Source organism: Schizophyllum commune (genome assembly GCF_000143185.2).
Source record: "Schizophyllum commune H4-8 unplaced genomic scaffold SCHCOscaffold_2, whole genome shotgun sequence".
In the NCBI taxonomy this organism is placed as follows: Eukaryota; Fungi; Basidiomycota; class Agaricomycetes; order Agaricales; family Schizophyllaceae; genus Schizophyllum; species Schizophyllum commune.
The window spans coordinates 810,759-830,177 of NW_026089539.1; the positions used below are offsets into that span (position 1 = coordinate 810,759).

Genomic DNA, 19,419 nt, shown 5'->3' on the forward strand with positions numbered 1-19,419 from the left:
ATCTGAAAGGGTGAAGTGAAACTCGGCAATCTCCGAACGCAACTTCCTTTGGACCAACATCATGCCTGCACGCACCCGCAAGCCATGTCCGTTGAGGAACCCAGGTATGATCCAGCTCAATATTATCTTCATGGCATCTCATCACTGAATTCTGACCAGATCGACCCTACTACGCCCTCGGCCTTGAGGGCTCTGCGAACAAAATCGGTGCTGGCGTGATCAAGCACTCAGAAGATGGCTCCGTCAGCGTCCTCTCAAACGTACGACACACATATATTACACCGCCTGGCGAGGGCTTCCAGCCCCGGGATACCGCTCTGCACCACCGCGAATGGGCTCTGAAGGTCATCCGCGACTCATTGCGTGATGCGGGGGTCTTGATGAGCGAGCTCGATTGTATATGCTTCACGCAGGGTTAGTATATCTCTGCTGGAATCACTAGAGAGGGGCCAGGGACTGACTGTTGAATTTGGACTGCAGGTCCAGGAATGGGGGCCCCGTTGCAGTCTGTTGCGCTTGTCGCCCGCACGCTATCGTTGCTCTTTGACAAGCCCTTGGTTGGTGTGAACCACTGTGTTGGCCGTGAGTGATCTTTCTCTACCTTCATTCCTAACTGTACCTATGATGGCGCTCTTCTTCAAGATATTGAGATGGGCCGCGAGATTACCGGCGCCCAAAACCCGGTCGTCCTGTATGTCTCCGGCGGGAACACCCAGGTCATTGCCTACTCACGCCAGTGCTATCGCATCTTCGGCGAGACGCTTGACATCGCGGTCGGCAACTGCCTCGACCGCTTTGCGCGGGTGATAAACTTGCCCAACGACCCGTTCCCGGGCTATAACATCGAGCAGGAGGCGAAGAAGTGGGTGCTTGACTTGCCGCTACGACTGAACGATGACTTATTGATCGTGTCTGAATTTTAGGGGAAAACGCTTGGTCCCGCTGCCGTACACGACGAAGGGGATGGATGTGAGCTTCTCGGGCATTCTGACCGCCATCGAGCAGTATACAACGGACAAGCGATACCGCGATGATGGAAAGGAATACGGTCCAGGTGAATTTCTCGACATAGCGCTGCTATGGTGTATCAATGCTGACCAGCTTTCTACAGACGACGACATCATCACTCCCGCAGATCTGTGCTTCTCATTGCAGGAGACTGTTTTTGCGATGCTCGTCGAGATCACTGAGCGCGCGATGGCGCACATTGGGAGCAAGGAGGTGCTTGTAGTAGGGGGTGTCGGGTGTCAGTCATCACTTGCTGCCCGTTTCCCTTGTACGATGACTCATCTGATTCATAGCAAACGAGCGACTGCAAGGTATGATGGGTACGATGGCTGAAGAGCGTGGAGGCAGGGTCTTTGCCACAGACGAGCGGTGCGTAATCAGCCCAGGGTTGGATCAGGATCTCACGAATTTGACCAGCTTCTGCATCGACAACGGTATCATGATCGCTCAGGCAGGCCTGCTGGCTTTCCGGATGGGCCAGAGAACGCCGCTGAGCAAGAGCAGCTGCACGCAGAGGTAACGTATCGAAGGTTGGCCAACTTCAAGTCGTATATTGACGCACTTCCAAGGTTCCGAACTGACGAAGTGCACGTCTCATGGCGCGCATAGAAAAAATGTTGCCCTAATTGTATAGTATGTAGACCATCTCCCTGTAACCTTACGCATCTATCCCGATACATACCTCGCAACGAGGTTATATCCCTCTGGATCCTTTTCCCTCAACTCCTTCGCCACCGCGTCATAGTAACCCCACCACCATCTCTCCAAGAGGTCCGCTTCGCTCTCGCCCTTCGGGCGTGGCACCTCCCACGGCTTTCCAGTGAGTATGTAGTGCACGCATCGCACTATGTCGTCCCGCCAACAATTGGTGTGCACCGTCCGCAACGTCCGCAGCGCGTTGTAGTACCAAGGTAGGGGGCGCCAGCGTCCATGGAAGAAAGCGGCGAGGAGGTCCTGATCGGGGAACTTGAATTCCGATATACGCGGGGTGGTGGCCAGGAAGTCATAAATAGCGTCGGCTAGTTTGCGGGAGGGATTCAGGACGACGGTGCCAGAGTTCAACAACGTGTACGGTCTGGGACCGCTCGTGGGTGTCACGGGCTTGTCGAGGGGGTGTTTGAGAGCCGTAAAGGCGCAGTTAGCAGGGATCCTGTGACCGTGGTAAGGCTTTCATGAAGATCAACATTGTCTTGTTCGCACGAACCAATCTTTGGGATAGTGGGGTATCTTGCGCGGGTTGCAGGCGCAGGCGTGCGCGGCGGCGATCTCGTCCGCGGGTAGATCAATGTCAAACAGATCGTCCATGTTTTTCACGACCGCCATGTCTGCGTCCAGAAGGACTAGGCGCTAATCACGCGAGTCAGCTTCTGACTTGCTTGAGCACAGGATATTTGTGCGTACATCGTATTCTTCTAGCTCGAAAACCCTGCGTTTGTCAGCATTCCCCCCTGCGTATAATGTCGTCCGATCACCCACTTCAGCTTCGTCCATGTCTCCTCGAACCGCGCGTCAGCGAGGGTATGCCTGGCCACGGCTGGGTATAGGCCTTCTATGTCCCTCATGGGGATCCCCCGCTTCGTGAGGACCCTGCGGGCGGCGGCGGGAAGTGCCGGCGTGACCATCACCACTAAGGGGTACTTGCTACCCACAGCGCGCAGGCCCTGCTCGAGGACGAGCACGCCGGCGAGGTAGGCCTCCTTCGTGAGCAGCGTCGCGTACGCGCGCACCATGGTGATAGCAGCTGGCAAGGGGCAGTCCACGAAATTTGACATAGCCTCAAATACGGCATCTGGGGCGCCCGTTGGGCGCAGCGTTCCACGTTATCGCCTCCGTTCTCATACTAGAGCACTTTCAGCGGAACAAATCACACACGAAGGGGGCAGTGGGCAGCTCATATCATAGGCATGGTTCGAGCATATGCGATACAGTGTATGCGACAGAGACGTGTAGAAGAGATGGATGCATCAGGCCAGGAGCGGGGCGCAATCACCTCAAGCGGCTGGATGGGCGGCGATGTCAGTGATTGCGCGATGGGGATGGTGGATGGCGGGTACGCACCGTGCCTCACGCTCAGACTCGAGCAGAGCGAGGATGTCCTCCTCACGGACCGGGCCCTTGACGTTGCGGACGATCGACCGGGAGGTGTCGTCCATGAACTCGACGCGCACCTGCGTCACACCACCACGAGACCCCGTGCGGCCGAGGACCTGAGGGAGTGTTCAGCGCTCATGGTATGTGATGGGGAAGGGGATGGTAGGGTGGGGTGGGGGATTGATATAGACCTTGATGACTTTAGCGAGCTTGACGGGGGCTTTTGAGGAGGAATCCTGACATCGAGTTCAGTAACGGGTATGGTCATTCTCCCAATCGTGCCGCTCACCATCGTGGGGTCTTTTGGTCGACGAGCGCGAGTGCAACGGTGATGCGGCGATCGATTCTTTTCGTTGATGGATGCGAGAGAAAATAAGGTTTCGGCGAGCACCGAGCGCCGGCACTCTCCGGTGGCGTGTGGCGTCTGTGAGTCACAGTTGCAGGCCTGTGCGAGGGCGGCACCAAGGCGACGATGTATACAGCGTCAAGAAGGCATATACGTACGTAGAACATGCAAGAAGGACTATATGAGAGGGGTAAGTGAGTAAGATAAGGCGCAAAGCAAGGGAGTAAACGATGGTATGAATAAATACGCATAAATCAGTCCTTGAAGGAAGAGTATATAGAGCTATCAACAAGAAATCCGAAACACGCGCGGCATGTACAGTGATCCAAGAAAGCAGTCGAGAAAGCAGAAATATCATACGTGTTTCCGGGGGGATTTGCGCAAAGGGAGAGGGGTAACAGGCTCGCCGACGTCGCCCTCATAGGCGTCATCGTCTTCGACCGCGTCCCTGCGCCGCTTTCCCCTCACCTTGGCACTCGGTGTGGAGGTAGGAGTGGGGAGCTGCAGCTGCAGGGCGTTGAGGATGTCTTGGACAAAGTCGTTCTCGAAGCCGACGCAGATGAGCCGCACGCAGGGTACGCGGAGGACGCCGCTGTCGTAGTCCGCGCGGATCTGCTTTGCGCTGGACTGCGGTTGTCCCGTTTTCTTCGCGGTCACGAGAACGTAGCTTTCCTTGAACTAGGAGCAAGCATGAGCGTCGTCAGCAACACAGCACGCTGAGAGCCTGGTCATACGCACATTCGCGTCCATAGCCCACCATTCCTCAGGCGTCAGGTCTTGAACACGCTTGGCTTGGTACGTCCCCATATACATGCACCTCTGCGGCGCCACCGTCACAAACAGCGGGCACGTCTCCTCCTGCGTGAATGTGCCCGCATCCTGCCCCAGGCCCACGAACATGTACCCATGCTTCCCCGGCGTATCCGGACACCAGGGATTCAGCTCAAGCCCTGGGCAGAGGTAGACTACCACCCCATGCTTCGCTGCCACCTTCTTGTCTCCTCGCCGTTCCGCTGCGATTCTGTACACGCTGTTCTGTTAGCGATCCGCCTGAGCGACAATAGCGCAATACACACCTAGCGATGAGCGCCTGTTTGTTCCCGCCGAGAACCGACTGCAGTTGCGTGCGCGAAAACGCATTCTGCTGCATCGTCTCCTCTGACAAGTCCACGACAATCTGCGGAAACTCGTCCAGCGCTTTCCTACGCTCCTCGGGCATTACGCTGCGAGGTCCTGCGCTATCAGCTCGACACAAACCACCCAGCGAACAAGGAAACCCACGTACCCTGAGTCGGCGTCACCACCTCGCCGTCCGGAATCTCGATAACCTCGTCTTCCTCCTTCACCGATACGGCCTTCTCTTTCCCCTTCCCTTTCACCCGCTCGTTCCCAAACCCCAACACATCCGCCAGAGGCCGCGCCCCATGCCCGTGCGTCGTCCGGGTCTGCGTTACGATACTCCCAGGCGAGTGTTGCGACTTCGTCGAGCGGTGCCCCGCCCGCCGCGGCGTCACCACGCCCGGGATCGCCGACATCGACGACGGCCTCGGCAGCTTCTGCGCCTCCGACGACCCCGCGACCATCATGCTCGCCGGGCGCGGTAACGGGGGGACAGGCGGAGGGACGTCGGGCGCGGGCACGCGCCCCACGGGCGGCTGCGAGCGGTGCCGGGCGGTGGTGGTGGATGACATGGAGTCCCGCCTGCGGTGCACGGACTGCTGCATGCTCTCGATGCGCTCGCGGAAGTGCTTGAGCTGAGCGTCCTTCGCGTTGAGATCGTGCTTGAGCCGGTCGTTCTCCTCGCGGAGGCCGGCGTCGGTGAGGCGGGCGAGGTCCTCGACCTCTTGCTGGGAGATGGCAAGCTCGAGGACGAGGGCGTCTTTCTCGCGGATGAGCTTTTCGATAGACTGCGATGAACACCGTTAGCGATATAATCTCGCGTCGTTGTCGGATATCCTGACCTTACTCAGCTCCTCATTCTTCTGGCGAACGTCTTCGAAGCCCTTCAACTGGACAGGCAATCAGCCATCATACTGAGCGACCCTGTTTCTCCACTCACCTGCAGCTTCAGTCCCTCAGCATCCGCGCGCAGGCGCTTCACCTCGTCCTCCAACCTAACGCGATCGGCATCCAACTTCACCACGCGCTGAACGCGCTCCTCGTTCGCATGTAATTCGCGGTGGTACTTCGCGAACGCGTCAGAACTGAAGTCAATGCTTGGTTGATGTGCACACCTTCTGCTTGTACTCCTCCAGTTCGCGCTTCATCTCTTCGTACTCTGCATGTCCGCGCTCCTGGGCCATACCGAGCGCGTGAAGACGCGTGCTATCAGCGCCCAAACTCGACGAGCTGACCGGAGGAGGCGCAGGTCCATTGGACGCGTTCAATGCACCGGTTGGCTGCGAGATACTTCCCCCCTCACACTTCGACTGGACCACCATACTTGTGACGGAATGACCATTGCGTAGACGCTCGAGCTGCAGGGTTTATCAACATCTTCCCTTCACTCATAGGTTTACCATCACGCACCTCCCGCTTAAGCTCCTTATTCTCCTGCTTGACGGCCTCCGCATCCTGCGTCTTCAGCGTCATCTCCCGCAGGAGCGTCATCACAGTCGGCAGGTGCATAAGTGCGGTGCCGTCCGCGGCGCTTGGGGCTGCCATGTTCGCCGAGAGAAGCGGGGAAGGCGGTGAGGGAAGCGGGGAGGTCGCTGATTACGAGACTTTCGCGCTTCGAGCGCTCCCTTGAGTCTTTTGCGCGCTCCCTCGGATACTTCACGCGTTCCCAGTACGCAAAGAGACTGCGGAGATTGACGCTGAAGGCAAGAATGAGCTGGAAAGAAGGAGTCGAACTTGGCGACAATTGTGCATCCGCCATCGCGACGGATTGATTCCGTCACATCCACGTGACATTGACGCGTCGCGACGCGGTCCGGGTTAATTTCTATTGCTATAGCAGTAGCCGAGGGGTGGCATCATCTTCAGAGGGAGAGCTGCAACTATTGTCTTGTTCCCACTCGGGCGTCGTCCCTCTAAAGAGCATCTAAATGTGAATCCTAAGATATAAACGCAGACCATAGGCGCCTCTGGCACATGTATTGACCCGTACTTTTAGCGTAGCCACCACCCGCACTATCGCGTAGTACACTCCCACCGACGAAGCGCATGCACACCACCGGCTCACAGCCCTACGCCCTCAGCAGTCACTCCATGACCGAGAGGATGAAAGAGGTTGTCGCGAGACCAGTCCCCTAGAGCATGAACGTCAAGGGGTTCTCGAGGTAGCCCTTGAACGCCGACAACCACCGCGCGCCGATCGCGCCGTCCACCGTCCTGTGGTCCGAGCTCAGCGTCACCTTCATGATGTTCGCCGTCTTGAACCCGCGCTCCTCCTCCGGCGCAGGCACGAGCGTCGGCTGCGTCGACCCGACGGCGAGGATGCACGACTGCGGCGGGTTGATGATCGCGGTGAAGTGCGAGATGTCGAACATGCCGAGGTTCGAGATGGTGAAGGTGCCGCCCTGGTACTCCTGCGGCTGCAACTTGCCGTCGCGCGCCTTCTTCGCGAGCGACTTAGCCTCCGCGGAAATGGTTGCGAGGCCCTTGCCGCCGACGTCCTTGATGATGGGGGTGATCAAGCCGGTTGGGGTGGCCACGGCGACGGAGATGTCTGCCTTCTTGTATCTGTGGTACGAGTTAGCAAGAGCTGGTATGAATGTACACTGCCCACTCACGTCCGGATGTAGTCACCGAAGAACGCCGAGTTCGCCTCTGGCACGTCCGCGAGCGCGCAGCCGACAGCCTTGACGACAAAGTCGTTCACGCTGAGCTTCGCGCCCTTATCCTTCTCCGCAAGCGTCTTGTTGAACACCTCGCGCAGCTTGAGCACCTTGTCCATGTTGATGTCGACGGTAAGGTAGTAGTGCGGGACCTCGACCTTGGACTGGAGCAGGCGCTGGCCGATCACGCGGCGCATGTTCGACAGAGGCGTGTCCGTGTACTCCTCCGGGGACGCGGCGGGCGCGCCGCCAGACACGCCAGCCGGGGCACTGGCAGCAGCCTCAGGCTTGAACTTCTCAACGTCCTCACGCAGGATGCGGCCCTCCGGACCCGAGCCCTTCACCTTGGCGAGGGGGATGCCCTTCTCGAGCGCAATCTTCTTCGCGATGGGGGACGCGAATATGCGGTCGCCCGCGGGGAGGTCGGCCTTGGACTCGGTCTTCGGCGGGGCAGACTTGGACTCGGAGGGAGGGGGTGCTTCGGACTTGGGGGGCTCGGGTGCCTTCTCCTCCTTCTTGGGGGGCTCCGGCGCTTCAGCAGCCTTCGCCATGTCCGCAGCTTTCGACAGGTCGTCACCCTCCTCACCGACGATGGCGATAGGCGCGCCGACCTTGACGCCCTTGGCACCGTCGTTGACCTATGTAGTGTTAGATCATGTCCTGACACGCGGAGCACACCACGCACGATAATCTTCGCGAGAACACCGTCGTCCTGAGCCTCCACGTCGATTGTCGCCTTGTCGGTTTCCTGTACTTCCCGTCAGCGCCCCGCCTGCAGGTAATCGCGTGCAACGCACAATCTCAAGGAGCACGTCACCCGCCGCGAAGGTCTCGCCCTCCTTCTTTTTCCAGGACGCGATACCACCCTCAGTCATGGTCGGGCTCATGGCGGGCATATTGAATTGCGCCAGCGCCCTGCGGTATGACGAGGCATGGAGACCTGGGGGATATGAGTTGGCTTCCGGTGACAGAGCATACTACTCACGTCTTGCGAAAACGCGGGCAACGGAGGCGGACATGGTGGTGGTTCAGGATCGAAAACTCGAACTCGCGCGACGCGGCGAAACGGAAGAGGGACCGGCTTCGTCCGAAGTTCGGACCGATCGACCGTCGGTATTTGACATGTCATGATGCCTGCATACCGCTGGCTACGATCAAGCGCGTCCCGACAGTGCATAACTCTTTCTACTCGGGCTCCATACAGCGAGGGTTTATTGGAATCGCTGCAGTTCACTGTGGAACGAGGGACTCCCAAGCTCCGATCACATTTGCATTACTCCGCAAGTTGAAGATTGAACCTTTCACCATTCCGCCATGTCCGAAATTGTGCTCCCTGGTCAGCCGCTCGTGCTCCCCCGCGGACCAGTCCCCCAACTCGGTACGGGCGTATATGCGAGGGGAAGCGACGTCCGCGCAAGTCTCATCGGTGTCCCCCGCCACGATGGTCCGGTACGCATCGACCCGCCACCCTTCTCGACCTTCGCAGGCTCACAATTACCAACCGCCCCAGAAAATCACCATCTCACGCATCAGACCACATCCCCCCTCCCCAAACACCGTTGTCCTGGGGTCCGTCATCCGCCTCACGCCGCTACAGGCTATTATCGCGATCTCGGTCGTCGACGGCGTTCCCCTCCCTCCTGGCGAGGAGTTTACGGGTGTTATCCGGACGCAGGACGTGCGCGCGACAGAGAAGGACAAAGTCAAGATCGGCGACTGCTTTCGTGGGGGCGATGTCGTCCGTGGTGTTGTTGTACGTCGTTGAGTTGTGTTTTCGTTCGGTCTATAACGTGCGTGTAGATCTCCCTTGGCGATGCGCGCAGCTATTTCATCACGACCGCGAGAAACGATCTCGGTGTTGTATTCGCTACGAGCGAAGCAGGTCAGTCCGCTCTCCCGCTCACGATCGGTGGCTGACCGTCCGCAGGTGCCACCATGCAACCCGTCTCCTGGCAAGAAATGCGCTGTCCGAAAACAGGAAAAATCGAAAAGCGCAAGTGCGCAAAGCCAGAAGGCATGCCATAATCAACAAGAGGTGTACACTAGGTTTACATGTGAATTCGAGCCTCATGGACCGCATGTCGCATCCGCATCGGTGGTACAATAGTTTCCTAAAACGAACAACAGCGACTCTCACGCGCGAGCTTGCGCCTCGATTCCTTGTGCCACCGTGATGCCCATCTCGTCCAGCACGCGCACGCCTTCCTGAGCCCATGCCTGCACGATCTCCGTGTTGTGGAACCACATCGCCTGCCCATGATCGATAGAGCCCGCGCTTCCCCCCTTGTCGGCCTTCAGCCCTGCAGGGCGCATGATATTGCCCCCTTCGATCCACGCCGCCACATCCCGGACGTCCTTCAGGCGACTGATGATGCCGACCACAGCGAGGAGCGCCGCATCGACACCGGCCGGCACGCGCCCGTCTTTCCCGGGGGCGTCGACGTTGTGATTTCCGGAAATTGTGGCCGCTTGCATGCTCGAGACCAGTTCGTCCAGGGCGTCCTTGGTCACTGCACGTGTGGTCTTGTCCTTCGTCTTCCTATGTTTCCCGCGCGCAATGGCCGCTATGTCGGCGTCGCGAGTCTGCCAATAGACTGTCAGACGAGTGTGCGGGCATTGGCGCGAGTATAGCATACCCACCTCGAGTGTGTATTCTGGAAGACAGAGGTGATTGAACGGCTGCGTGTGTGCCTTGAGCACGGAGTCGTCGACCAGGACCGTCGTCTTGCCCGAGTGCCTGCGCATAGCTTGCCACACCTTCTCCAGGTCTTTTGTCGTTTGCGTCTTCGAGTCTATCACGCTGCGTTAGCCATCTTCCTATCCAGAATTCCGCACTGGCAGGGTAAGCCACTCACAGTACTCCTGCTGGGTCAACCCCATATCGTCCCGCGTCCAGACGGCGGTCAACGCCTGACGCGCATCCCCCGGGAAGGCGTGCGCGACCATGCTCTCTATGCTCTTCGGCTGCGCTGAGCTCCAGACCATGGAGTCGAGCCAGGCGCGCGTCGAAGGGTGTGTCAAGAATTTGCGGAACGTGCGCAAGTAGGGCCGGGAGTAGACGACGCGTGGAGCGGGAGGAACCTAGTATGGGGTAAGTATGAAAATCGGCCTCGTGTAAAGCCAACGGTGCTCTCAAACAAAGCAGGGGGGTGTGGCTCGCAAGAAGAGGTATTGAATAGCATCTGCAGGCAACTCACATATGCTCCGCGCATACGGGGTCCCTTCGATCCCTCGAACTTCGAGCGCACGACGAGGGTCCCATTGAGGTCAAGAACGACAAGCTTTTTGGGCTGAGAGGAAGAAGTCATGGCTGAAAAATATCTCTGAAGACGGAGAGGTTTGGGACGGCGTTGCTCGACGAATGGGCTTGCGCTGAGCAGAGACAGGTATTTGGGCGCGCAGGAGACCAAAACGCGCGGATATATAGAGCAAGGAGGACGCCACAGCCACGCACACGCAAGCATATCAAGAACGAAAGACAATGCCAGCTGAGGATGGGTATTAGTTGGTGGATACTAGGATCTGTCGAGTTGAGGAATCGGTAAAGTCGAAGTTGTCCCCGCTTCGGCGTTTGCCGATTGTGACAACGTGATGGATCACTCGTGCATTCAGCTTGACCTGAACGCCCGTGTTCTCCCTCTTCCTTCATAGTCGTCACCGCAAGATCCTGCAGGAGAATTTAGACATGGACTCTCGGGTATCAGACCACCAACCTGCGTTTCGTCGCGGTCTCCGTGACTGCACACAGGACTGCATTGAGTCATGCTGACAAGTTCTGGACATCGACAACCACATAAAAGTGCGCGAGGTGAAGACGCTGCCCATGGCTTCCTCAACTCAACCGCTGCAAAGCGCGTCGCCACAGAATGCACCGCCGCTTCTAGCGCCAGCTGTTCCTGCGAATGCGATAGCCAAACTCATCGACTTCTCACAAACCCCGCTCGCCGATGCGTACACTGGCTTCTACGCCGCCATAGTCGAAAACGCCTTCACTCCCGCGGAGTGCGCTGCACTCCTTGCGCGCGCTACCGCTAGCGGGGAGTGGTCGTCTGCTCGCGGTGACGTCCCGCCCGAGGCGCGCGACACGTACCGCGTCGGGGATCGCACCTACCTCACCGACTCCGAGGTCTCTGCTGCCGTCTTCGCGCGTTTGCTACCCTTCATCGAGGACATTCGGGACCTACGACCCGGAAGCAAGTGGGCGACCATCGCGCACCGCCCCGGGCGGGCGCAGGGTCCGGCCTGGCACCTCGCGCGTCTGAAGTCGCGACTCAGCTTCCTGCGTTATACTCCTGGGCAATACTTCCAGCCGCACTGTGACGGGCTGTCTATAGTGGAGGAGGATGAGCGTTCGTACAAGTCCTTCGTTACGATACACCTCTACCTGAGCGACAACGCGTCGTCGCCGGTAGAAGGTGGCGAAGGGGATCCGCCGCTATCGGGAGGAGCAACACGCTTTTGGACGCCAAACAAGAAGCACTATCTGGATGTTGAGCCTCGCGTTGGACGAGTGCTTATATTCCAACAGCGTATGCTTGTACACAGCGGAGAGAAGGTCGTAGGAGGGACGAAGTACACGATGCGAGGTGATCTCTTGTACGAAGAGGCAGATACGTAGTCTGGCATTCATAAATTCACATCACAGCTTCCAAATCATACCAAGTCGTCGTACAGAAGTATTTGTGACCCTATCCTTCAGATTCAAGGAGGGCAGTATTACGCCTTTCTTCACTTCTCAGTTGGTGCTTCCACTAGGCGCCCCGCAACATCGGTGCCCTCCGCCGCATTATGCGCATCCCTATCAAGCATTTTAGCCAGCAGCGTTCCTTCGCCACTCAAGCACGTACCCAAGTCGCTTGTCAGGTAGCAAGAGGCCAAAGATCATGATTGGCACAGACACCGCGAGGGCGACAATGGTGATATACCGCATAACGTCGGAGTAGGCGTAATTGACCGCGATGCGATCCGCCGAGCCCCATTCTGGAAGCACGCCAGTAATGGAGTTGATGAGAGCCTTGACCTCTTCGTCCGACGCGTTGGGAAGTCGCTCGTGTAGGCGTGCGGGGAATGTGTTGGTATAGATTCCTGAAGGGAAGCTCATTTAATCACCTCCGCATCAGGTATAGGCGTGAGACTCACCACCCGCGATCGATTGCCCGACAGCCGAGCCAAGGAAGCCGATGAGCAGTACGAGTGAGGAAATTTGGGCCAGCTCGGCGTGTGGGACGACGATCTGAGCAGAGACCAGGACAATGGTCTCCACTATGCCGCTACCGATACCTTGCACAGCCTGTACGACAAACAGCTCCGCCATAGAGTTTTCTTGACCTCGGAGGCGCATCATGACCTGCCAGAGGAGCGGGTCAGAGTCGCAAACTAAATTCGATACGGTCGGAAAGGAAGCAAGTGTTCTATACGCACCCCATAGCCCACAAACCGGATCGCACATCCAACGACAAGCATCCACTTGTAGCGGCGCATCTTGTACATGATCCAACCGGCGCCGATGCCGACGAGGCATTGCGTGACACCGTTGAGATAGACGAGGAACGTGGCATTGCGCACGCTGTAGTTGTGCGTAACGATGGACCAGGCGTATAGGCTGCGTGGTGGTGAGCTCCTGTCCGCTAGTAAAGACAGATGGCTACGTACTACGTATGTGTGCACGCGAAGCCAACCTGGAATGCTGATGTCAGTACGTGATCATGAACACTGAAGACATGGCATACAGCATCGAACGCGCTGAGCAGACAGGACATCACGATCGTCATGTTCTTGAAGTACCGCAGCGGCACGACGGGATGCTTTGCGTAGTATTTTTCGTAAGGGACGAGCGCAATCTGAGAAATTGAGTCAAGCAAATGAAGTTGGCGTCTTCGTCCAGACTTACCAAGAATACCGCGCCGACGCCTATCAGAGCATCCAAATACGCGGTTTTCCACTGACTCGGCGTCGTCGCCGCCAAGCAAAAGGGTAAAAGCAGCATCACGAAACCGCCCAACAGCAGGACCATGCCACCCAGGTCGATGAGGGAGCAATAATCGTAGAGAGTGAGGCGCTTCTTGACCACGAGACCCGCCTTGCGCGACTTGCGCCCGAAGTAGATGAGGGTGACGACGATGAAGGAGGCGCAGAAGGGCATGAGGATGGCGAACATCCCGATGCCCCAGCGCCAGCCGATGCCGTTGACGACAGAGTCGACGATGAAGGCGGAGACCCAGGGCGTGATTAGGAAGGGGAAGTACGAGAACTATGACGGCAAGAAATCAACAGGAAGACAAAAGGGTTGTAGAGAAGCAGACGAACCCCGATCGCGAACCCGCGCCACCTCTGGTTTGAGATGTCGGCAATGATGATCTGGTCGAGGATTTGCGTCCCAGATTGACCGACTGCGTAAAACATGGCGCCTCCCGCGTATACATCGACAGTGGCTGACGATGCGCAGAGGATGTACGAGAGGAGGTAGCATGAGATCGTCAGCAGGTACGTTTCGCCTTGGAAGAGTACGTGAGCATCGAATATTTGTTCATTGCACCGATGCTCACCACGGCCAATCACATCCGATAGCTTCGCTATAGGCGGCTTGATGACCGCTGAAACGAGTGTTTGCGCGGTGGAAATGGCGGACAATTTGCTAAGCTGAGAGAAGGAGGACGTCGCAAAGGTCTGATAGTTGTACACCGTGGTATTGTCGAGTTCACTGCGAGGAGGCGCTCGGTCGAAGCACAGTCACGCAATGATTCTTGTACTCACAAGATAATCATCATAAGAGCCAGACTAGAGATCGAGATGATTTCAATACGAGCGTCCGAATACGCAGGCATCGCGCTCACCCAGAGATGAGAATCCATCTTCCCTTGGTCCCCCAGATCGCCTGCATGGCCTCAATTCCCGCCACACCCGCCGCAGTGTTGCTATCTGCGACATGGACGGGCACGGCAGCAGGCGCCTTGTCCTCGACATCGGAGTCCTTCTCCTTGACGGACGGTTCTGGCGACTGATGCTCTGGAGAAGGTCGAAACTGCGCCGCGATGGACTGCAGGATGGCCATGGCGAGAGTGGATGGAGGTCAAGGTCGACCTGCCGTGGTCCCCCACGGCCCTTCAGTGGCTTCTTATGCGCGTCCATGTGATGGGTCAAAGGCATTCTATAGAGCTTTAGGTTGATAAGGGTGCCATTCCCGCCCGGCTTATCACGTATCGACGCTAGGCGGACTGTAAGTGGCACCGTCGGAATCCACGATAGGCCTACCTACCGAAAGTCCAGCAGTCCAAGGGATGGTCAATGGTTAACTGTGTTTATGAAAAGGCTCTGGATCCCGGAGACGCGGAGCATAAGCATTTTCCATGTGTGAGAGGGCTCAATGACACAACACGTCAAGCTTCAACGGCATTGACAGCGACTTGAAGCTTGCCGCTGGCTTGGAAGGTCCTTCTTGCTGTGGGTCGTATAGCTCAGGCACCATTCACGCTATCGTTCTGACTTGGCCTAGATAGAAGAACGTCTAAAGAGGAATGACTGAAAAGAGCAAGGGTGAGAAAGAGTTGCTTCCGTCCACGGAAGCCACGGCATTTGCCGTGATCAGTACACGTGACATGTTCAATCTCTTTCTTTTGGACAGTCTGGAGGCGTCGCTCGGTTCCTGCGCCACGCAGACCAGGTTTTATACTGCATCCACCTTCACGTACATACAAGCAACGTTAGCATTCCAGGAAACAGAAACACATAGCGTAAAATCAAGGGAATTTATGGATAAGTACTCGGTAAAAAGACAACATAGCAGTGCATGTGTCATGGCGGAATCCCATAATCAACGTACATCTACCTAGATATCCCATAGTTCGCTGTTCAGTCGTCGGACTGCTTCTTACGCCCCCGCTTGCCCGGTGCACCACCACGGCCACGGCCCCCACCACGACCTCTACCGCGCCCACGTCCACGCCCAGACGTGCTTGGAACAGGCGTGCCGTTCGTGTCTTCGTCATCCGCTTCGCCTTCACCCTTCGCCGGACCAGACTGACCGAATTCGTCGTCATCATCGTTCTGGAACGAGATACGCTTGCCAGTGTCGCCCAAGTTGTCGACGTTCTCGTCGCCGAGCAGCAGTTCGACAACCTCGTTCGCCTTGATGGCTTCCGCGAACGACTTGTTACCGACGACCACGTCTTGCACCTGAGTATGCAGGTCAGCAAACAGACAATCAGTCGTTTGGACGGAGACGCACATCTTTCTTTCTACGAGCCATCTTCAGAACACGCTCATCGACGGTGTTGCGACAGATCAACCGGTAGACCGTGACCTGGCGGGTTTGACCAAGTCGATGGGCACGATCCATAGCCTGCGCATCATTGGACGGATTCCAGTCATGATCGTAGAACACCACTGTGTCCGCAGCAGTAAGGTTGATGCCCACACCACCTGCCTTCGTACTAAGCAGAAAGACGAAGTACTCGGGCCTGTCACGTTGTAAGCATCACAACGCCAACCGTAAGTATAACAGCACTCACTTGGTCTGCCAGTCATTGACAAGGTCACGGCGCGTCTCCACCTTGCACGATCCATCCAACCGCAAGTACTTGTACTGCCTATAGATCAAGTACTCCTCCAAGATATCCATGAGCTTGGTCATCTGGGAGTACAGCAGCACGCGATGACCATCGGCCTTCAACTGCTGCAGCAACGTGTCCAATCCCGAGAGCTTGCCCGAATCGTAGATGAGACGGTTGGCGGCGGGGGTGTGAATGAACGTCGGCGGTATCTGAGATCGGTGCGTCATGCTCAAGAGACCAGTCGGAGGAAGCGCAGGTATGCGCTCCTCGTACAACGTGCAAGCGCGTTCCGACTGTCGAAGAGCAGGTGGAAGACCGTAGAGGACGAGGGTCTCGAACGGCGCCTCGAGCCAGTTGTTGCGAGAGTCAAGGAAGGCGCGGTCATTGCAGTGGACGGAGACGGGTGGAGCAACAGCAGCAGGCCTGTAGAAGCGGACAGAAGGAAGAGATAGAACGGATGTGGCCCATGATGTGCGCGAGATTTCCGTCAGCGCCGGTTGGCCATGAGCGACTTCGAGGTCATGAACAGGATGGTACAAGCTGAAGCGCAAGCGTGGTTGCGCAGTGCAGGCAACGAAGTCGGAATCCCTGTCAGAGGTGTCAGCAAACCGTCACGAAGATATGGTAATTCATGCCCACGTAGAGTAAGGTCCATTCTCGATCATCTTCCTCTCCTGTTGAAGGCCGAGCAATCTACGATACAAGAGTGACGATTCGGATATCCGATGCGCGTCGCTTGATGTCAAGCCCAACAGCCGCAGGAAGGAGAAAGACGATGCCGCTGATATCATGGTCAATGAAGGGAACGGAGTGGACTCCAATGCTACTCACCATCTTCAGCCAGAGACTTCTCGATCCAGTCCGTCGACCAGATGTTCATGAGCTTCGTCAGAACGCTACTGCGCGACGGAGCCTTGGACTCCTCATATGGCAGGGACATGAATCCACCATCTTGCCAGAGCAGGTTCGGTACCGTGTACTCAATGAGGTTGCGGGCGGAGTATGGCACCATCAGCGTGTCCGCCTCCCGTGCAAAGGAGACGGGCGGCCGACAAGGCGAAAACGAGAAGGGCATCTGCACCGCCGTACGTCCCATGAGCTCAGGGTGGTTGATGATCTATACAGACCATTAGCGTCGTTGACGTGCCTTCGAAGTAAGTGACATACCTTGCGAAGGTGCATGATGATGTTGTAGAGGTAGCGGTAACTACTCTCCTGCCCAGTGCTCGGCGCAAGCGCACTCTTGACGTCGGACTTCGAGACGGACTTGACGGTATCCCAGTATTGAATGCCCTGGCGACCGCTCATCTCGACATAGACGTCCTTCTCGATCTGCACGACTATGCATGAGCGACAGTGCAGGTACGGAAACAAGCGAACGCACCTTCTCGCCCAACTCCATCTGGACATGCTTCTTCAATCGCCTAAGCATGAACGGCTTCAAGATCATATGAAGTCGACGAAGCTGGTGCTCATTGAGTCGGTTCCCGCCCTTCTTGCCCACGCCGCTTTCGATGTCCTTGGAGAACCACTCGTTGAACTCGTCGTGGCTATCGAACAAGCTGGGCATGATGAAGTGCAGCAGGGCCCACAACTCTGGAAAACCTATCAGCTTACGCATTGAAATTGAGAAGCAGAGCGTTTACCTTGCATGGAGTTTTGAATAGGTGTACCAGTGAGCAAGAGTCGGTTGCGACATTGCAGGCCGAGCAACACCTTCCAACGGGCACTAGCCGAGTTCTTGATGTTCTGCGCCTCGTCCAAAATCATATACTGCCACTTCACGCGCTGGAAGTACTGTTGGTCCTGCAAGATCTATTGCAGAAGGCGTCGTCAACAACGCCCGATCCAAAGTGGGCTGAGGACTCACCATCTGGTAGCTGGTTACGATGATATGGTGATCGGTGTCCTCATCGTACGTCAGGTCTTTCTTGCTCCAATACTTGCGCATCGTCGCTCGGTCCTTGACCTGGCCCCAGTACGGCTTCGCCTTCAGCTTCGGTACGAAGCGTGTCAGCTCAGCGTCCCAGTTGTGCAGGGTCGATGCAGGCGCGACGACGAGGAAGGGGCCCCAGATGTTATGCTTCTCTGCCAGGTAGGCGAGCAATGAGATCGACTGGATGGTCTATGCGATGGTTAGCACGTCCCGCACAACCAGTCAGATGGGTCTCTTACCTTGCCGAGACCCATCTCGTCGGCCAGAATGCCGTTGATGCCCTGCTCGTACAGCGTCGCAAGCCAGTTCAAGCCCTTGAGCTGATAGTCCTTCAGAGGCGTCGTAAGATATTTCGGCTGCTGCACAAGCATCGGTCCATCCAGCGTGGTAGGATCGTTAAAGTTGAGCTCATCGTCCACTACACCAAGGTTAGCGAGAATCTCTTTGACGACACGCAAGTAAACTTACGCTGCTCGGTGAGACCGCCCTCCCCGCCCGTCTCGACGTCCTCCTTCTCGCCGCTCTGTGCTCTGCTCCCGTTGAATGGTTGACGACCCGCCTGCTTGTCAAACTCGGCAGCGCGCTCCTTGGCGGCGGCGATCGCTTGCTCGGCATTGTGCCTCGCGGTCTGATGAAGATTGGTGGTGTCCTCTGCATTGAGCGTCAGCAAGAAGTATATATCCTTCGGACACCAGGACTGACCATCGTCGAAGTCGATCTCCCGAAGCTGATCAGCGTCGACGGACTGTAGGGTAGCCCCAGTAGGTACGTAATCCGCGTTTGGCTGCCCTTCCTGACCCTCGCTCCGCTCTATCTCGTCCGCTACATTTTCGTCAGCACACTCACACACAATCCCCCAAACCACTCACTCTTGATCTTGTTCCCGACGAAATGACTATACAGCTCCGTCTGGCTGATCAGGAACTCCAGCTTGCGCGCCTGCCGCGCCGCTTCGCGCTTCTCATCCTCCACCTTCATGCGATCCACGGCCTCCTTCTGCTCACGCCGGCGCACGTCACGCTCCTCCTTCTCGTTCTTCTTCCAGAAGCCCATCATCTCGCGCATGAGCCGCTTGGCGCGCGTCTGCGCATCCTTCGTCGACTTGGGCGTCTTCGTGAAGGGCTTGCGCGCCTGGCGGGAGGCGAGGGTAGCGAGGCGCTCTAGCTGGCTCTGACGTTGTTGATATCCTTGGGTTTGGTACTTGTACACCTATCCCACGTGTGAGGGGAGGTGTGAGCACGACTTTACGAAAAACTCACCTTGACCACGTCCCTCCTAGCGATCGTCGTCCAGACCTTCTTCTGCGCCTCCTCTACGGTCCGAACGCGCTTAATTTGCCCATTTTGATCCACCCTCTTCGCTTTCCTCAGCGTAGGCGGCACGTCATCGAGCTCGTAGATGAACGCCCCCGCTGTGCTCTGAGTACTCGGTGATGCCGGCCTCGAGTCCAATGGGATAGATGCAGCCGGAGGTGCCGTAGCCGCCGCCGCCGCTTCCAAGGCCGCCTTCTCCATCACACTCGGTCTGTAGTATGGGTGGTGAGGCACGGGCAGCGGGGGAGGCGAGGTAGCCGTGGACAAAGACCTCGCATCATCCACGTCCGCGGTGGGGTACCCGGTGGTGGCAGGAGGCACAGGCGGGACAGCCGTATGGTTATAAGCCTCGTGCGGCTGAGGCGTTGACAACGCCGATCCTCGCTTCTTTCGTGGA

General features: G+C 57.3%; 10 protein-coding genes across 10 annotated transcripts; 3 read left to right on the plus strand and 7 right to left on the minus strand.

The window, feature by feature from the left end:
• Positions 1-61: 61 nt before the first annotated feature.
• Positions 62-1,617, plus strand: SCHCODRAFT_02490488 (peptidase M22, glycoprotease; the record flags this gene model as incomplete). Its single annotated transcript, XM_003038870.1, has 9 exons — positions 62-104; positions 160-414; positions 481-582; positions 643-862; positions 924-1,054; positions 1,112-1,246; positions 1,302-1,377; positions 1,426-1,524; positions 1,578-1,617. The coding sequence occupies 9 exons, from the start codon at positions 62-64 to the stop codon at positions 1,615-1,617; spliced, it is 1,101 nt and encodes a 366-aa protein (XP_003038916.1).
• Positions 1,209-2,782, minus strand: SCHCODRAFT_02609784 (glycosyltransferase family 8 protein). The gene is made up of 7 exons (XM_050344392.1): positions 2,485-2,782; positions 2,410-2,434; positions 2,214-2,355; positions 1,578-2,159; positions 1,426-1,524; positions 1,302-1,377; positions 1,209-1,246 (listed from the first exon to the last, which is right to left on the minus strand). The coding sequence occupies exons 1-4, from the start codon at positions 2,736-2,738 to the stop codon at positions 1,675-1,677; spliced, it is 906 nt and encodes a 301-aa protein (XP_050202070.1). The 5' UTR covers positions 2,739-2,782; the 3' UTR covers positions 1,209-1,246; positions 1,302-1,377; positions 1,426-1,524; positions 1,578-1,674.
• Positions 2,783-2,883: 101 nt separating this feature from the next.
• SCHCODRAFT_02609786 (uncharacterized protein) lies at positions 2,884-3,436 on the minus strand (the record flags this gene model as incomplete). The annotated part of the gene is made up of 4 exons (XM_050344393.1): positions 3,389-3,436; positions 3,291-3,335; positions 3,067-3,215; positions 2,884-3,007 (listed from the first exon to the last, which is right to left on the minus strand). Coding segments are annotated over exons 1-4 (205 nt in total), but the record flags the coding sequence as incomplete, so codon positions are not given.
• A 61-nt stretch (positions 3,437-3,497) lies between these two features.
• Positions 3,498-6,319, minus strand: SCHCODRAFT_02609791 (uncharacterized protein). Its single transcript, XM_050344394.1, has 8 exons — positions 5,975-6,319; positions 5,680-5,922; positions 5,505-5,630; positions 5,407-5,454; positions 4,731-5,352; positions 4,522-4,678; positions 4,184-4,466; positions 3,498-4,123 (listed from the first exon to the last, which is right to left on the minus strand). Exons 1-8 carry the CDS (start codon positions 6,107-6,109, stop codon positions 3,800-3,802), a joined length of 1,938 nt encoding a protein of 645 aa, XP_050202072.1. The 5' UTR covers positions 6,110-6,319; the 3' UTR covers positions 3,498-3,799.
• A 62-nt stretch (positions 6,320-6,381) lies between these two features.
• Positions 6,382-8,287, minus strand: SCHCODRAFT_02609793 (pyruvate dehydrogenase). Its single transcript, XM_003037531.2, has 5 exons — positions 8,210-8,287; positions 8,022-8,164; positions 7,910-7,972; positions 7,180-7,862; positions 6,382-7,129 (listed from the first exon to the last, which is right to left on the minus strand). The coding sequence occupies exons 1-5, from the start codon at positions 8,241-8,243 to the stop codon at positions 6,697-6,699; spliced, it is 1,356 nt and encodes a 451-aa protein (XP_003037577.1). The 5' UTR covers positions 8,244-8,287; the 3' UTR covers positions 6,382-6,696.
• Positions 8,288-8,380: 93 nt separating this feature from the next.
• Positions 8,381-9,711, plus strand: SCHCODRAFT_02609798 (uncharacterized protein). Its single transcript, XM_003038869.2, has 4 exons — positions 8,381-8,673; positions 8,735-8,977; positions 9,025-9,106; positions 9,152-9,711. Exons 1-4 carry the CDS (start codon positions 8,539-8,541, stop codon positions 9,247-9,249), a joined length of 558 nt encoding a protein of 185 aa, XP_003038915.1. The 5' UTR covers positions 8,381-8,538; the 3' UTR covers positions 9,250-9,711.
• SCHCODRAFT_02596461 (uncharacterized protein) lies at positions 9,358-10,532 on the minus strand (the record flags this gene model as incomplete). The annotated part of the gene is made up of 4 exons (XM_003037530.1): positions 9,358-9,807; positions 9,865-10,016; positions 10,080-10,305; positions 10,422-10,532. 4 exons carry the CDS (start codon positions 10,530-10,532, stop codon positions 9,358-9,360), a joined length of 939 nt encoding a protein of 312 aa, XP_003037576.1.
• A 515-nt stretch (positions 10,533-11,047) lies between these two features.
• Positions 11,048-11,842, plus strand: SCHCODRAFT_02662597 (uncharacterized protein; the record flags this gene model as incomplete). Its single annotated transcript, XM_050346513.1, has 1 exon — positions 11,048-11,842. The coding sequence occupies one exon, from the start codon at positions 11,048-11,050 to the stop codon at positions 11,840-11,842; it is 795 nt and encodes a 264-aa protein (XP_050202073.1).
• A 55-nt stretch (positions 11,843-11,897) lies between these two features.
• SCHCODRAFT_02145491 (MFS general substrate transporter) lies at positions 11,898-14,659 on the minus strand. Its single transcript, XM_003037529.2, has 12 exons — positions 14,480-14,659; positions 14,058-14,429; positions 13,978-14,001; positions 13,770-13,924; positions 13,531-13,718; positions 13,115-13,474; positions 12,954-13,064; positions 12,877-12,902; positions 12,646-12,826; positions 12,364-12,571; positions 12,072-12,309; positions 11,898-12,022 (listed from the first exon to the last, which is right to left on the minus strand). The coding sequence occupies exons 2-12, from the start codon at positions 14,273-14,275 to the stop codon at positions 11,953-11,955; spliced, it is 1,779 nt and encodes a 592-aa protein (XP_003037575.1). The 5' UTR covers positions 14,276-14,429; positions 14,480-14,659; the 3' UTR covers positions 11,898-11,952.
• A 413-nt stretch (positions 14,660-15,072) lies between these two features.
• SCHCODRAFT_02662599 (uncharacterized protein) lies at positions 15,073-19,223 on the minus strand (the record flags this gene model as incomplete). The annotated part of the gene is made up of 14 exons (XM_050346514.1): positions 15,073-15,396; positions 15,449-15,680; positions 15,732-16,361; positions 16,413-16,554; positions 16,605-16,890; positions 16,941-17,105; positions 17,158-17,369; positions 17,420-17,588; positions 17,644-17,898; positions 17,949-18,151; positions 18,178-18,360; positions 18,412-18,531; positions 18,579-18,918; positions 18,969-19,223. The coding sequence occupies 14 exons, from the start codon at positions 19,221-19,223 to the stop codon at positions 15,073-15,075; spliced, it is 3,516 nt and encodes a 1,171-aa protein (XP_050202074.1).
• Positions 19,224-19,419: the final 196 nt, after the last annotated feature.